The sequence below is a fragment of the Halichoerus grypus genome, chromosome 5, assembly GCF_964656455.1.
Source record: "Halichoerus grypus chromosome 5, mHalGry1.hap1.1, whole genome shotgun sequence".
NCBI classification, from domain to species: Eukaryota; Metazoa; Chordata; class Mammalia; order Carnivora; family Phocidae; genus Halichoerus; species Halichoerus grypus.
Genome location: NC_135716.1, coordinates 131522305 through 131538420, shown reverse-complemented (window position 1 = coordinate 131538420; position 16116 = coordinate 131522305). Strand labels below are relative to the sequence as shown.

Below are 16116 nucleotides of genomic sequence, written 5' to 3'. Positions count from 1 at the left end.
AAAGGTATATTTATCCTCCATGCTTGTTTATAGAACATTTCTATCAAGTGAAATAAATTCCTTTGATTTATTAATATTTAAATTATGGAAATTAATTGGTTAAAAAACTGTATACTATTTTACTAATGTTCTCTAATGTACTTTATAGTAGTTGTTTTTAACTCATCACTTTTATACTAGTAGCATGAGCATTTAATGGCTCTTACTTGATCCTGAAGTAATTATATACATTCTTAGCAATATTATTCTGATACAATGCAAAAAAGCCAGGGTTAACAGAAGTCTTATAGCATAGAGATCTTGGAATTAGAGAAATGTGAATTTGAATCCTATCTTTCCTACTTCCTATCTGTGTCATCTCCTGCAGTTTACATACTTAGCATTTCTAAGGCTCAATTTCCTCACATTTTGAATACAATGGTAATATTTTAAGTAATTTCTATTAGTTTGTTTCTACCTTTCCAAAATATATCATGACAAATGAATGTTTTGTAAAAAAACATGTAACTCCTATTATTGTCAGCATGAAGCACTGCTTACCCTGAAAGTACCTTCCCAAGAAAACAACTAAAACATCTGGATGAAATATAAATTAAAATTTCTTTAAATGAATTCTGAGCTGGCTAGATAATAAGGAAGTAGCCAAAAGCTAAATGAAGGAGAAAACCATGGAATCTAGGTAAGAATTGAAGGTAGATTTACCCTAGGGCCATCTGCTAAACTATAGGACACTTGAGCTCTTATTTTGGTGGTTAGAAACGGCCAAGCAGTCAGGAAGTAAAGCTTAGATATTCTCTGGGCTAAATACACTCTAATCAGGACCTCAAAGAATCCTCAAAGATAAAATTTCCAAGAAAAATGAGCTCATCTTATAAAGTCACGACATGCATAAAGAAACCAGAAAACATAAAAAGCATGGTACCATAAATCAGAATCAGCAGAAAAAAGAACCAAAAGAATCATATTACAAAGTTTTCAGGTATTAGAATTATCTTAAATTTATGTGTTTTAAGAAATAAGAAATGAAAATGTGAGAAAAGAATAGGAGTCTATAAAAATAATCAGGTGGATTTATGAGAACACATGTGGCAGAATTAAAGAAACCAACAAGGTATGATGAAGCATCCTGGGGCTAACAATAGCAAAGAGCCACTTTCACCCCTGTGTCTAAAGTAGCATGGAAAAGGACAGGTTTTGAGAAACATGAGAAAGCTGGCATTGTCCTTATAGCAATATATCACCTGAGAGGAGCTGCAAACTTTGGTAGAAGAATGCAGCAGGGAAAATAAATACACCTACCCCTGTACTCTCCCTCTCAGTTTCCTGCTAGTACCTTGCACTGGTCAAACATACCTGGATTTGAAGGCAAGGGAACTTTGTAGATGCATGATGTAGAGGTCAGTGTGCCAGGACACAGAACAGAGTGGAGGAAGGAGGTTTAGTGGGGCAAAGAGAGAATTCCCAACACAAGAAGTTAAGAAACAATGAGGCTAGAGTGCAAAGGCCTAACTTATATTTAAACAGTCATAAAAAGAGGGAAACAAGAAAAAGCAATAATCAAAGGCACACTGAATAATTTTTTAGAACTGCTAAAACACAATACATCTCAAATCAAAAAGCAAACCCAATATAAAAAGAAATTTACATATAGACAATATCATAGTAAAACTGAAAAACAGGACAGACAATAAAAAGATGTTAAAATCAGCTAGATAGGAAAGAAAGATTACCTCTCAAAGAAGAGTAGTTAAAGTCATAACTGATTTCTCAACAGCAACAGTGGGGCTGTAAGTTGGAAATTACACCTCTAATGAGCTATAAGTTATCTTTCCACATTTAATTCTTCATTTTATAGAGCTAGCTCTGAAGAGGAGGTACAAAATGCACATGAACAACTGAGGAGTTTAAGATCTCCTGATTCACTTCAAAGAATTTTAAAAGATGAACTTCAGGAAGAAGGATACTTATCAAAGGTAGAATGTTTGAGATGGAATAAAGAATTGTAAAGCAAATATTAAACATGTGGATATATCTAAACATAGAAATCATAATTTCCAAAATAGAAGACAAAAATAAAATGAAAACAAAAAAAACCCTTAATTTGAAAAAACGGAAATAGAAACTCTGTATAAATAGAAAGCACAAAATAAAATTGCAGAAATAAATCCAAATTATTATCAGTAAAATCAGATAAATGCAAATATAATGTTCTAGTTTAAAAACGAATTTGTAAAAAGCTGGATTTAAAATATACAATAGTATTTTCTTTCCAAGAAACATAATTTACGTAGAAGCACTCAAAAATTTTAATCCAAAGTATGGCAAATGTTATTCTAGGCAATTGCTATCCATGAGAGTTCGTGCAATTATATTATTATCAGATAAACAGATTGTGAGGCAAACAGCCTTATTAGATCTTAAGATCACTACAAAATGGTAGAAGGTTCAATTCATCAGGATGTTATAGCTTCTATATACTCAGTAATATAGACTCAAATTATATAAAACCACAAAAAAGTGACAGAAGTGCAAGAAGAAATAGACAAATTCACCAGCATGTTAGGAAAGTATTCATACGTTTCTCACCAATTAATATATAAGCAAAAATAAAAATCAGCAACATTTGGATAATATACATTCTTTTCAAAGCACATATGGACTTTACAGTCAATAAACAATGAATTCTATAAATAAGTAGATTAAGAGATTATATTGGAAGTTGATAAGCACTAGGTAAAGGAAAAGTACAACAGGGAAGAAGTATTGGTACAGAAGTGAAATATTGGGAGAGCTGCTCAAAGTATGGTATTAAATGTCGTAATTAGGCTAGACATCATTGAAATAGTAACCTCTAAATAAAGACTTGAGCAAGATGAAGGGGTTACAGAGGACACTGCTGGAGTAAAGGCCTAAGGCAGAAGCATAGTGTATATAGTCAAGTGGATTGACTAAGAGGGGAAGAAAAGGTTATGAGGAGATGTTGAGGCCCCATAACACAAAGGGCCCCATGGGCCATTGTAAGGACTTTGGCTTTTGCTTTGAGTAAAACGAAGTCTTCAGAGTGCTGGGAGCAGTGCAGTGAAAGATATGACTCCTGATTTAAAAAGACTCCCTGGCTGCCAAATTGGAAATAGACCATGGGAAAGCAAGGATTGTACCACAGGGGCTGTGAATGTATGCTGTCCTATTCTTTTAATGGATAATATATTTACATACCCACAAAAGAAGCCAATAGAAGATAAGCAAAAAGAAACCAAGAAAAGCAAACTCCTCAGGCCTTGTAGGGAAAAGACACTGTGAATGAAATGCCCAGTAAGAAGTTCTGAGGTGAAATAGCCATGCACCATGTGATGTGATCCTTTCCTGTGATCCCATAAATTTTTAGAAAAAGCAGAAAGATTTTTTAAATGCTCCTAGAATTAGCACATAATTATGTGATGTCCATCTGAGTAGTTCAGGCTGTTCGGGTACTCACTCAGCCTCAAATAGGAACGTAATTGGGTTTTTCCCAGAAATCTATCTTCCTAAATGAATCATCTTGACTCCTCTTTTTTCATAAGACATACCACATGTTCCTTTTTTTTTTTTTTTTTCATTTTAGTATAAGATACTAAGAGATTGAAAGTGTTAATGCTAAGGGGCGCCTGGGTGGCTCAGTCGTTAAGCATCTGCCTTCGGCTCAAGTCATGATCCCAGGGTCCTGGGACCGAGCCCCGCATCGGGCTCCCTACTCAGTGGGAAGCCTGCTTCTTCCTCTCCCACTCCCCCTGCTTGTGTTCCCTCTCTTGCGGTGTCTCTCTCTGTCAAATGAATAAATAAAATCTTTAAAAAAAAAATGCAAACTCAACAGATGGGGCGGCTGGGTGGCTCAGTCGTTAAGTGTCTGTCTTTGGCTCAGGTCATGATCCTAGGGTCCTGGGATCGAGCCCTGCATCGGGCTCCCTGTTCGGCAGGAAGCCTGCTTGTCCCTCTCCCACTCCCCCTGCTTGTGTTCCTTCTCTCGCTGTCTTTCTGTCAAATAAGTAAATAAAATCTTTATTTTTTTATTATTTTTTAAAGATTTTATTTGTTTATTTGTCAGAGAGAGAGAGCACACAAGCAGGAGGAGCGGCAGGTTGAGGGAGAAGTAGGCTCCCTGCCGAGCAGAGAGCCCGATGCAGGACTCGATCCCAGGACTCTGGGATCATGACCTGAGCCGAAGGCAGACGCTTAATGACTGAGCCACCCAGGCGTCCCAATAAATAAAATCTTTAAAAAAAAAAAAGTAAGTGTTAATGCTTTAAAATATCCTGGAGATTATAAATATGATTCTGGTTATGATGTTATCTGCTTTTGCCATCAATAAGAACATCACCATCAAACAGGACTCACTTGATTAATCATAGCAGTTCATATATTTAAAGAAAATTTTGAGTATCTCCTTTGACTCTGCACCATATGCAACAATTCTAGAGAAATTACTAGGAGAACATTGTCCTCACATTCAAAAATCTCAGTTTAGTGGGGCGCCTGGGTGGCTCAGTCGTTAAGCGTCTGCCTTCGGCTCAGGTCATGATCCCAGGGTCCTGGGATCGAGCCCCGCATCGGGCTCCCTGCTCGGCGGGAAGCCTGCTTCTCCCTCTTCCATTCCCCCTGCCTGTGTTCTCTCTCTCGCTGTGTCTCTCTCTATCAAATAAATAAATAAAATCTTTAAAAAAAAAAAAAAAAATCTCAGTTTAGTGACTGTGAACCATCTTCCTTGTGGGCCATTAACTGCAATTAAAAGAGATTCATCAGGATTAGGATGAAGAACAGACTGAAGGCAGAAAACTATAGGGAAGAATTTGGGTCTTTATATCCCTCCTTTTAAAGTCTACGATGTCATTTAATTTACATATTATAGTATATGTTTAGATATTTATGCACATTTAGAAAAGAGTAATATTTATTCATGTTTGCCAACTCTCCCCATTTCACTTTGAGAAAGGAATACATGCTTTTCCTGCAAAATAATTACAGCACTTTCACACACATTTTTTTCTGTATCTAAACAACTACCATATGTGATAGTAGGCCCTTCTCTGAGACTTAAATGGGCTCCAGGTGAAAGTGGAATAATCTGAAAATGAGCAGAGCAGTTCCTTCATTTAGGCAGCTGTGCCGGGGTGGGAAGATCAGCAGGAATCAGAAAATCCGGACATGAGTCTGGTTTTGTGCTGGCCTTGGGTAAATGAGTCTCAATTTCTTCATCTGTAAAGTACTAAGCTCAGAGGTTCTTTCTGAGGAATAAATAATATATATGAAGATGTCGTATAACCATAGATCACATTAGAGCTGTATAGGGCAAACATTTATTTCTGACACCATTTACTCATTTAATCATTTAAAAAGGAGTACTTAATTTCTGTTGTATTCTGTGAATTGTAGTAGATCCTCACAGATGAGATAACTTCTGCCCTCAAGGATTTTTAGTGGAGGCTGGGGTGATAAGATGTATGTGTAGGACCCTTTATTGGACAGAGACAGAAGATAGTTGGGGAAGTGGGCAAAAACAGAAGGCTTTCCAGAAGAGAGATGATTCTGTATTCTGGTAGCATTAGTCTTCTCATTTCATAAATGTTGACTCAAGTGTTTTCCTTTTCCTTTAAAGTCAAAGTATGGGGGGAGGAAAAGAGAATGTGGAAAAGGAATCAAACTAGGATTATAAATGTATTAAATGGTAATAATTTCTAGATGGCAGATAATTATATTGTATATCTGGATTTTACCTTATCCAAAATACAAATTTTTTAAGAAATAATTTCCATATGCTCTTAAATTTTAAGAATGATAGGTGATTCAGGTATAATTTGTAATATTATCATAATCTGAGTGGTAATATTCAAGAATCTAGCCTTTTTGGGTATTTTTTAATATCAACTTCATCTTTGCATAATTATGTTGATTCAACATTAAGACTTCTTTAAGAATTCTTACCATTTTTAATTGATATATTTCTTCCTCATTGCCAGCTTTCTGTCTTTGCTCTTGAGAGTAAAATATACATCTTTTGAGTATTTTGAATGTATAGATTTATTTCTGATTATGCCTTCTTTGCATTTTTGTCATCCTGTGAATGTCATTCATTTTTGTAGGCAAGTGTTTCTAATAATTTAGCCACTTAATTTATGTAGTTTTAAGGGACTTTTTTAAAAAAATAACTCCCCGAGTCTAGTGAATGTAGTTGATTATCCTTTTGTAATTTTGGTAATGAATATATTCCTAAATCTTGTACGTAATTATTAATTGCTGTAAGGACTTTCACTAAAGGAAGCTTGCTACTCCTTTTACCAACTGAACTTGTCAATAAAATACCTTTGTATAGGTAACAGACTTCAGATACAGTATTATTTTATGTTGGGTAAAAAACACAAAAATAGAAGTAAATCAGTTTAAACTAGAATTTTGTCAATAGTGTGCTTCCTGAATTTATGAGGAGCTTCATTTTTTTTTCCCATTGCTACACATGCTCTTTCCATTAATTTCATAGATGTTTCATCGAACAATTGTCTGCTACGACCTCTATAAGAGCAAATTATATATACCATTCACATTTCTGATTTGTTGTTTACAAAATGTAAACTCTAGATTTTCAAGACATCCATAATAATACCTACCTACTTTGAATTCTATTTCTTTGGAAAAAGGTGAAAACAATATACTATAGTATTTGTCATCCCTTAAATGTATGACAAGGCAATGTAAAAATAAGTTTCTCTTCTCTGAAACTATTGATGATCCCTGCAGTTTTGGTAAATTATCACTGGCCCTTAAACTCAGGCATGTGATACTTTTCCGACTCAACAGTAGGGTGTCTGTCTTTCTGTTCTGTTAAGCATTTTGCTTTCTTTTTAAGCAGTTTAAATGTAGTTAAGAAGTGATTTCATTTCACAATAATCTTGCTCTTTAACTTCAGTTTGTCCTTATTAACTATCATCTCAACATATTTGGCTGAGATAATTGGGTATTGATTACATTTGCACTGTCATTTGCAGTTCAAATTGGATCTTTATAAACATTTGAGACTTTTTTTTAAAAAGATTTTATTTATTTATTTGACAGAGAGAGACACAGGGAGAGAGGGAACACAAGCAGGGGGAGTGGGAGAGGGAGAAGCAGGCCTCCCGCAGAGCAGAAGCAGGTCCTGGGATCATGACCTGAGCTGAAGGCAGACGCTTAACGACTGAGCCACCCAGGCACCCTCATTTGAGACTTTTTAATGACTGTTGTTTGCTCAACATGCATGCATAGTTTTAGTCTGGGGTTTGGTTCACTCTGCTGAATTTGGGCTCAACTTCCCTTAAAAGAAACTAGCAGTTCAGTGATAAAGCAAGAGCCCTTCTACTGCTTCTTCAACTCTTCACTTTTTTTCTTGAATTCTAAGCCAAATAAGGATTTCTGAAGCTTGGCTTCACTTGGTGTTACTTGGTTTTAGAACTTTGTGAGGATGGATGGTCACAGAATGCTACCCCCCTATTCTTTTATTCCCCACCTCGGCAGGACTGACTGCTAATCCTTATGTCCAAAAACAATAACAGTCTTATTCTTCCTTTTTCCATATGCATGCTTAAGCACAGTTTTATTTTTTAATCCCCATTATTTGTATTTATTTTAGTTTGCCATGAATTCTTACTTGTAAATATTCAATATTTTAAGATTTTTTTTAACATCTATGACTCACATTTTATGAATCCTACCACATGAGACACTAGAAGAAAAAAAAGGAATAACTATTTTCTATGCATGGGGGCATTTGAAATGAAGACTGGGATTTGGGAGTCAAAGGAAAAGAGTTCAAGTCCTAACTCCGGCCTTTCTGTGTTACCTTGCATATGTCACTTAATTGCTCAGACTTCCAGTTGTCTCATCTATAAAATAGTGATGTACTAATACCCATTTCAGAATTGTCATGAAAATGAAATGAAATAAATTGTGGGAAAGTATTTTGACAACTGCAGTGCACTGTCGAAGTCTTCGAATGGTTTAGAATCTATGTGAGTAAAGGGCACAAAAACTGACACGGAGACTAATACTAGCTTGGAAATTGCTGGTTACTCTTCCAATGTTTAATAGATATAACATGGAAAATTCAGAAGGCAAGCACTGAGTATATTTGAAGTGGTTGGATTTGTTTCTGAGTGGAACTGGGACTTAAAAATAGGCCTGCAGGGATGGGTAAAATATGTAATGGAAAAGAACTATCTTCCAAATGTTTCTGTTAAGAAGGAGCAGACTTTATTCATCCATTTATGAAATCATTTGTTAAGTATTTATGGAGTGTTTACTATAGTTTAGGCACTGTGCTAAGGGATACCATGGAAGATGGAGTGGCTATGGAAAGAAAAAGATGTTTAACTTTTGTCACATGATATACATTTTAATCTTCAGATTCTGATGAATTAAAAGGTAGTAACCTCTTTACCACAAAATTACTGGGTGAATTTTCAGATCATAGTCAACGGCTTTGTACTCCTAACAGAAATGTTCCTTGTACATTCACTGTTAGATTTGAAGGCAACAAATCCTACCATATTACTATATATCTTACTGAGCTTCCTACTCCGGTTGATTGTTATTTTAAATTTAAGGGGTTGTGTTTATTTATAGGTATGGAGCTTATTGTGTCTAATTCTGCTTATAATCAAGTTAAATAAAAGCTCAATGTAAGTCTGATTTTTTTAAATGTCTGCATTTGTTCAAGATGGTTTAATTAAAAATAATTATTAAAACATACTTGAAATGTTTACTTTTTTAGAAATTAAGTCAAGGATATTTATTCTTTATAATTTATTTTATATCTACTTAACTGATTTAAAAAATTCCTTCAGGAGTCTTAGAGATTCTACAGAGCACAACAAAGGGGCTTGCAAATGCTCAATTCATTGCTTGTGCACTGAACTTCATTTAGGGGCTTATCTAAGTTGTCTCTTTTTCAAGTAAACCCATTAAGCACTACATTTTTCCAGTTTGGGTTGTACTCACAAAGCAGCAAATATAGTGAAGGCTCAATGAGAAGGGAAAAATTAGCCTCAGTATGTTTGGTATCTTGTGAGCAAAACAAGTTGCTTTTACTTCTAAATCCAGTTCTTTTAAAAATGTCACGATTAAATCATTCCCCTCCCCCACACTAGTTGGGGCACCTGGTTCTGCTGAGGAAAGTCCCCACAGAGCAGCATCACACTAAGGAGAGCAGCTCCCTATCCTTAGGCCCTGGAGCAAAGGGAATCAGGGATCATCCATCCTGCTCTCTGGTGTCTGGTAGCCTTGGTAGCAGGTGGAGAGTACAGTTGTGAGAGGCTATTGTTGAGTGCAAGACAATGGCTTACTAGGAAAGTGTCAGGAGGTGCCAGTGAATGACTGAGGGGAAGGACGTGGGTTGGGGGTTGAGGAAACAACAGCAATATGTGGAAGGTCACTCATTAGTTCAACTACCTGGGTCACACCCAGTGACCCCAGAACATACAGTTTCCTTCATGGCAGGATTAGGAGAGATAGGTTTATTCATTCATTCAAACAACATGTAATTCACGAATGCCAAACACCATGCTAACTTCTTCACTCTACTGATAAAGTGGAGAATAAAATCAACATCTTCTCTGTCTTCATGGGACTTTGAGTACAGGAGGAATGCAGACATTAAATAGAAATTCTGGAAGACTAATATATAATTGCTACTTGTGATAAATGTTATGATGGGAAACTCCAGGGTGTAGGGTGGAGCCATATTTTGGGACCTCATTAGATTAAGGTGTCAGAGTGATCCCTTATTATCTCAAAAAGTAATATTATAATGAAGACTGGAAGGATGATTAAGAATTATTCAGCTAGAGTAGGAGGAGGACTCATTTGAGTCAAAAGGAGCATTATATGTAGAGGCCCAGAGAGAGGAATGAATTTTAAGTGTATATTCAAGGCACTTAGATGTACCAGGGGCAGAGCTCCATAGTTAAAAACCACAGTTGCATGAAAAACTGTGTTTCTGCAAAGAGGCTCCTAGGAGGTCACTGTGACCCAATTCTACATTGAGGAGTTAAGTTATTCATTTGTCTCTAAAGACCCTCATATGGAACACTTTTCCAAAACTTTACTTCCCTGCTCTTGTTGACTAATTCAGAATTCTTCTGTGGAGAATCATATCTTTACCAGTCATGTGCTAAATGGAGACTTCTAGCCATGCTGTTCCTACTACTGTAGTCACATGCAGTTATTGAAATTGAAATGTAAATAAATTAAACTCAATAAAATTTCAAAAATCACAAAGTCAGTTCCTCAATCACACCAGCCACATTTTAAATGTTCAATAATTGAATATGGCTAGTAGCTACTGGATCAGACAACCCAGATATTGAACATTTCCATCACCACAGAAAGTTCTATCTGTACAGTTCACATAGTAGCTAATAGCCTGGGCTCTTGAGTCAGACAGATACGGATTTAAATCCTGGTTTTTGTACTTACTGAAACTCAGGTTAACCATGGATAAAATAAGAATGACATAGATAGTGTACATATAAAGAATTTAACATAGCACCTGGCACATAATAGGCATTTTAGAAATACTTATACCTGATAGCTCTATTCTCTTAACTCAATACCTTGTCCTCCAGTGACTCAGTTGTTCTTTCTCTTTCTCCTCCACCCAGGGTAAATTCATTCAACCATATTTGCACCCACGCTTCACTTCCTTTCTTAACTAGTCATACTCCCAACCCAATCCACAATTCTAGATTAATCCAAACTTGTTCTCTCATCCAGCTGAGTCTGCCAAACCTTGTTGGAAGAAATCATTTCACTGTTGAGATTATCAGTCTTATCAGTTGGCAGCCTCCTGGTTCATTGGGTAGACTACCAGAGTACTTGGCCAGCCTTTGACAACACCTCTTTGGCTAATCTTTTCATTTTTGATAGTACCTGTCCTAATTGCATTCTCTTCACCTTTGTATCAGCAAATGACTATATCCTGGAATGAATTCACTGAACTTCCCTCTCCTGTATCTCCAAGTGTATAGTTTTTATTTGTAGGGGTTCCCAAATGCCAGAATTGGGATCAATGTAAGGCTACTTCAGAAGTATTTGATTAGTGTTAAAAAGTACATCTACTTGGACCAGACTCCTGCCTACTGGATGAAAATCTTTAGTACTGGGAATGGCAGAATTTGTACTTGTTTAAGGCTCCTCAGGTGATTTTATGACCTAAGTTTGGAAGACACCACCGAGAGAGTTGTAGACACCTTTACTCATAACCTCTGATTGCTTTTTCATGCTCTTTAATATTAATGTGGCGGCCTGTATTTCCTCCCAGCAGTTGACATGTAGGCTGCACTTTTCAGAGCTCTTCAATGGGTTGTCAGAGCATCTGTCTTGCCTGTGGTCATCACTCTTAATCTCTCCTTGCTGGCACTGTTAACACACTCCCACTGGTGGCTTGCCAAGTTTGAAAGTAGTGAGAATAGCTCCTTTGCTGTGTCCTGGCTGTGCTCCAAAACTTCATTTTTGGTCTTTTTGTCTGACCATTTAATGCAAACTGTGGATCATAGATGACACTGGTGGGAAGAGTTCAAGCAGTCAGGACTGTAATCTCAGGAAGATGAAAGTCACACAGTTATGTAATAGTTTGGACATGAACATTGCTCTGTAAAATTCTAATTTAATTCGAAGTGTGTTTTCTCCTGGGCATAATGTTTAGCATTCCAGGGAAAAAAGAACGTTCAACGCTGTTTTAAATTTTTTTCATCTATTAGTGTGTTGTATATATAACTTATAGTGAGTTTCTTTGGCCCTAGTTATCTTTTTGGTGGTTCTCAAAGGCTTAAAATGTCACTGATAGGTACAGCATTGGTGGTATAGTGTTGAACATAGCTGCCTTCTAAAGTGTCATTGATAGAAGGGAACTTTTCAGTGAAACTAGCTAAATGGTCAAAAATCAACATGTAATTAGCGAATAGCCTTATATAAAAATATATAGATTTGTGTAGTATTATATTTATATAAATATCTAACATGTATACTATTTATATATAGGTATAGATTAATATAAATATTATTGAATTTAAGAAGAATTTCCTCATTAGGGGTGCCTGGGTGGCTCAGTTAAGTGTTTGACTCTTGATTTTGGCTTAGGTCATGATCTCAGTATTGTGAAATTGAGCCCCGCAACCAGCTCTGCTCAGCAGGGAGTCTGCTTGAGATTCTCTCTCTCTCTCCCTCTCCCATAGCCCCTCCCCCTGCTCACACTGTCTCTGTCAAATAAATATTTTAAAAAAAGAAGAATTTCATCATTAATTATTCATTACACAGTAGAATCTCAAGTATCAGTCTCCTAATGGAATTATAATAATCAAAAACTCATGGAAACAATAGATTAAGAAACAATAAGAAAAAGATGAAAAGTCAGAGAATCTTGATTAAATCTCAGTTGAGCCTTTTATTTCATGTGTGGCCATGAACAGGTCACTGAACATTTCTGAGCCTTAGTTTCCTCATCTTCAAAATGATCTTTCAGGAGTTTGTGTAAAGACAAAATGTAATAAATGATAAATGCTAATACATTATAAAATATATTTATTGTTGTTGCTAAAGTCAAAGGGCACTATACAATTGTGAAATATCTTCTAAATTCTCTAAGAAAGAATACATTATGTAACACTTTAATTAATTCATGAGGATAACTCCCTTTAACCATCTTAGTATCCTTGAAAGATTAACATATAGTAAATCTTAAATCTTATTAAATAAAATGAAGTATACTTTATTAAGTTCTTTATTTCTGAAAATTGGCAATTCATGTGCATGGATGTTTTGTGTTTTTCTAATAACCAGAGCATTTATTTAGCCAGAATTTTTTTTTCTCACACTGCTGTCTGTTCTTTTCCTTTATTGAATAAAGGCCAGTTTTCATACTTTCTAACATACCGGACATTTAAAATTTTAGTATATGATTTCATTTTTATTTGAGATAATTATGATAAATAATAGCTACATTTGTTGAACTCTCAAATTGTGATGGACACAATGTAAAGCATTTTACGTGTATTAACATATTTGATCCTCATAACAGTCCTATGAAATGGCTTATGTTTTCCCCATTTACTGATGAAAAAATTAAGGGAAAAAAGTAGGTATCATTCTATAAAATCATCCTTTAAGAGACAAAATGGGAGTTTGAACCTAGGCAGTCTGATTCTAGAACCTAGACTCATCATATTTAAGCCATACTTCACTGCATGTGATCTCCTGCAGATCTGCTTGTGAGTGTTCTCAGAATGCAAGCTTTGGGCACCACAATTCCTGTGGGAGTTGATTTGCAGATATTTGATTCCAATAGCAACCATATAAGTAAAATTCTCCTGGAGTCCTAGTAGTGCTTTCTAACTTCTTATATGAAAACAAACATAGTTACATGGAATCAATTTCACATCATCAGTAGTCAGAAATAAAAAGGAAAAATAATAAATAATAAAAAGTTTCCTTTTTGTATTTCTGACTACTCTCAGTAGTTTTTAGGTTATCAAAATGAGTAGATTATGTATTGGTGGCACAAAACTGTAAAGTTTACTGAAACCAAAAAATACCACAAAGAATGTACTATAAAATATACTAACTCAAGGGGTACCTGGGTGGCTCAGTCGTTAAGCATCTGCCTTTGGCTCAGGTCATGATCCTGGCGTCCTGGGATCGAGCCCCACATCAGGCTCCCTGATCCATGGGAAGCCTGCTTCTCCCTCTCCCACTGCCCCTGCTTGTGTTCCCTCTCTCACTGTGTCTCTCTCTGTCAAATAAATAAATAAAATCTTTAAAAAAAAATATGCTAACTCAAGTTGCATTTGATCCATTTATTGTTATTTTCTAGTTGTCAACATTGCTATGGTGTCAGCATCGCTAATGTTGATAGTAACTGAGCTTTATTACACTGGGGATTAGGGCTTCAACATATGAATTTTGGGATGGGGGACACAGACACAAACATTCAGTTCGTAACAATCTCTAATTGGAGAATGAGCATATGAATTTTGTCCATGTGGTGTTTTTAACTTTTTTTTTTTAATTTAGAACTCCTTCTCATGGAACACTACATCAAAAACTAATGATGTAATGTATGGTGATTAACATAACATAATAAAAAAAAATAAGAGAGAGAGAGAGACAAACTTAAAAAAAAAAAATTAGAACTCCTTGGAAAAGTCACTCTCCAGTTTACCACATTCCCTGCCACTCTTACTGTCTTATTCCTTGCTAGATACTGAATAGTGTTATCTACTGAACCTCAGTGGGTTCCTGAATTATTGACTCTTGATATAGACCATTTAAAGAGTCAAAATTTATCAAGATTTTGGTATTAAAATTTAGTTTTGGTTCTCTCTTACAGGATGGAGAATCTAATAAGGGGAAGGAATCCCCCACAATATCAGAGAAGTCCTTGTAAAGAAGTTCGTGCAGCACTTCGGAAGAGGCCTGAAGAAGAGTGTAAGTATGTTTAATAGGATTAAGATATGCTCTAGATAGATTTTGGTGAGTAACATTTAAAATAAAGGATTAACTTTTAAGTGATTAGTCACATGATAGAAGTACTTAATAAATATTTGTTGAATTAAATGGAATTTATTTTTTAAAAACATATGACTAAATGATACCTGGATTCAGACACTAGGAACATTGTTTTCTTAAGTGTTTCTCTTGTACTTCAAGATGTTCTACTGATAATTGAGGTCCATGTTCAAATAAGGTTGGAAAATGCCACATAATCTACCATATCTTCCTACCATGAATATTAATGTTTCTGAGGAGTCCTGAAGTAAAAGAAACTTTTGAAATGTGTTTAAAATCAATAGATTCCACTTTCATTTGACCATAACACTCTTTCAACATTTTTTTTTAACCTGAGAACTCTGAAAACCACTGCATTAGACTGAAGAATAAATATTTAATGGTAAACATAAAGCCATGGGTCAAAAAGAAACATTTGATTAATCAAATTTAGGAGAAGATTTTGAAAGATGGAAGTCATATATCTTACCATAAAGTCATTTTACTCCATCTGCAAATCAGTAAATATTAGAATATGTAATTGTCTACCAGGACTTTATTTTAATATTTCTAGTCTGTAGCATTATTGGAGACATTTGACATAATATCTGTATTTTAAGTTTATAAGATGACCAATAATACTAACTTTCCTCATGCTGTTTGCAAATAATTATCTTCAGGGAACTAAATCACATTCTATTATGGCAAAAATGTATGTGAATTTTGCCCTTTTACAGAAACTTACATTTTATAAGGATAGAGTTAATGCAGTGGGTTTATTGGCATATATAGCTTAATAGACTTTTAAGATTATATTGGCATTTTACATTAGTTTGACGCACACCGTTCTGAGTAAAGACAAAGTACATTAAAGCTGGGCACACTCATGACAAGTAGAGTGTTTTCATTCTATTTTGTTTTATTACAAAGTTAATAGACAACCTGATTATCATCTATGTCATTCAATATAGTGTTAGTTTTTTCTTTTTATTTTTAACGTTGGTTTTCTTTTAATTAATAGATTTACAGCTTCTAACACTATAAACAATACCCAGTTAAAACTAAAATTTGAAAATGAAGATTGAGTTCTGGGTATCATAAAACTAAAACTATAAGATACAGACTCTTGCACAAAAGTACTGCTTTTTTATTGGATTCATAGGGAAGCTCTGGGATTTCTCCTCTATGCTGGTTTAACACAATAGCTTAGTCTCTGGTATACTTCTTCAGATTTTATTTTAAAACTTATAAGGGATTTTTGTGAATAAATCTATCATTGATTCTCTCAGAATTGCTATTTAATATAGATAAAGTGATTTTTTAAAACTGAGTTAGTCTAGGCTGGAGGTTGACCACTGGGTCCATTGACCAAATCCAGCCTGACACCTGTTTCTGTAAATAAAATTTTATTGAAACATAGCCATCTCTTATTTGTTTAGGTATTGTGTATGTCTGCTTTCATATTACAGAGGAAAAGTTGAATGGTTATGACAGAGACTATATGGCCCAGAAGGCTAAAAGTATTTACCTGATTCTTTACAGGAAAGGGTTTAAGCCAAGTTCTGGGCCATTGGT

The 16116-nt window shown here is 35.2% G+C and overlaps 1 protein-coding gene across 11 annotated transcripts in view; it reads left to right on the top strand.

The window, feature by feature from the left end:
* Nucleotides 1–16116, top strand: part of LRRC7 (leucine rich repeat containing 7) — a 524922-nt gene that overhangs the window by 99385 nt on the left and 409421 nt on the right. For all 11 annotated transcript variants that reach the window (XM_078072925.1, XM_078072926.1, XM_078072928.1 and 8 more), the window contains exon 2: nt 14384–14481. In XM_078072925.1, the coding sequence (XP_077929051.1) occupies nt 14384–14481 (98 nt within the window). The remainder of the gene's footprint in view (nt 1–14383; nt 14482–16116) is intronic.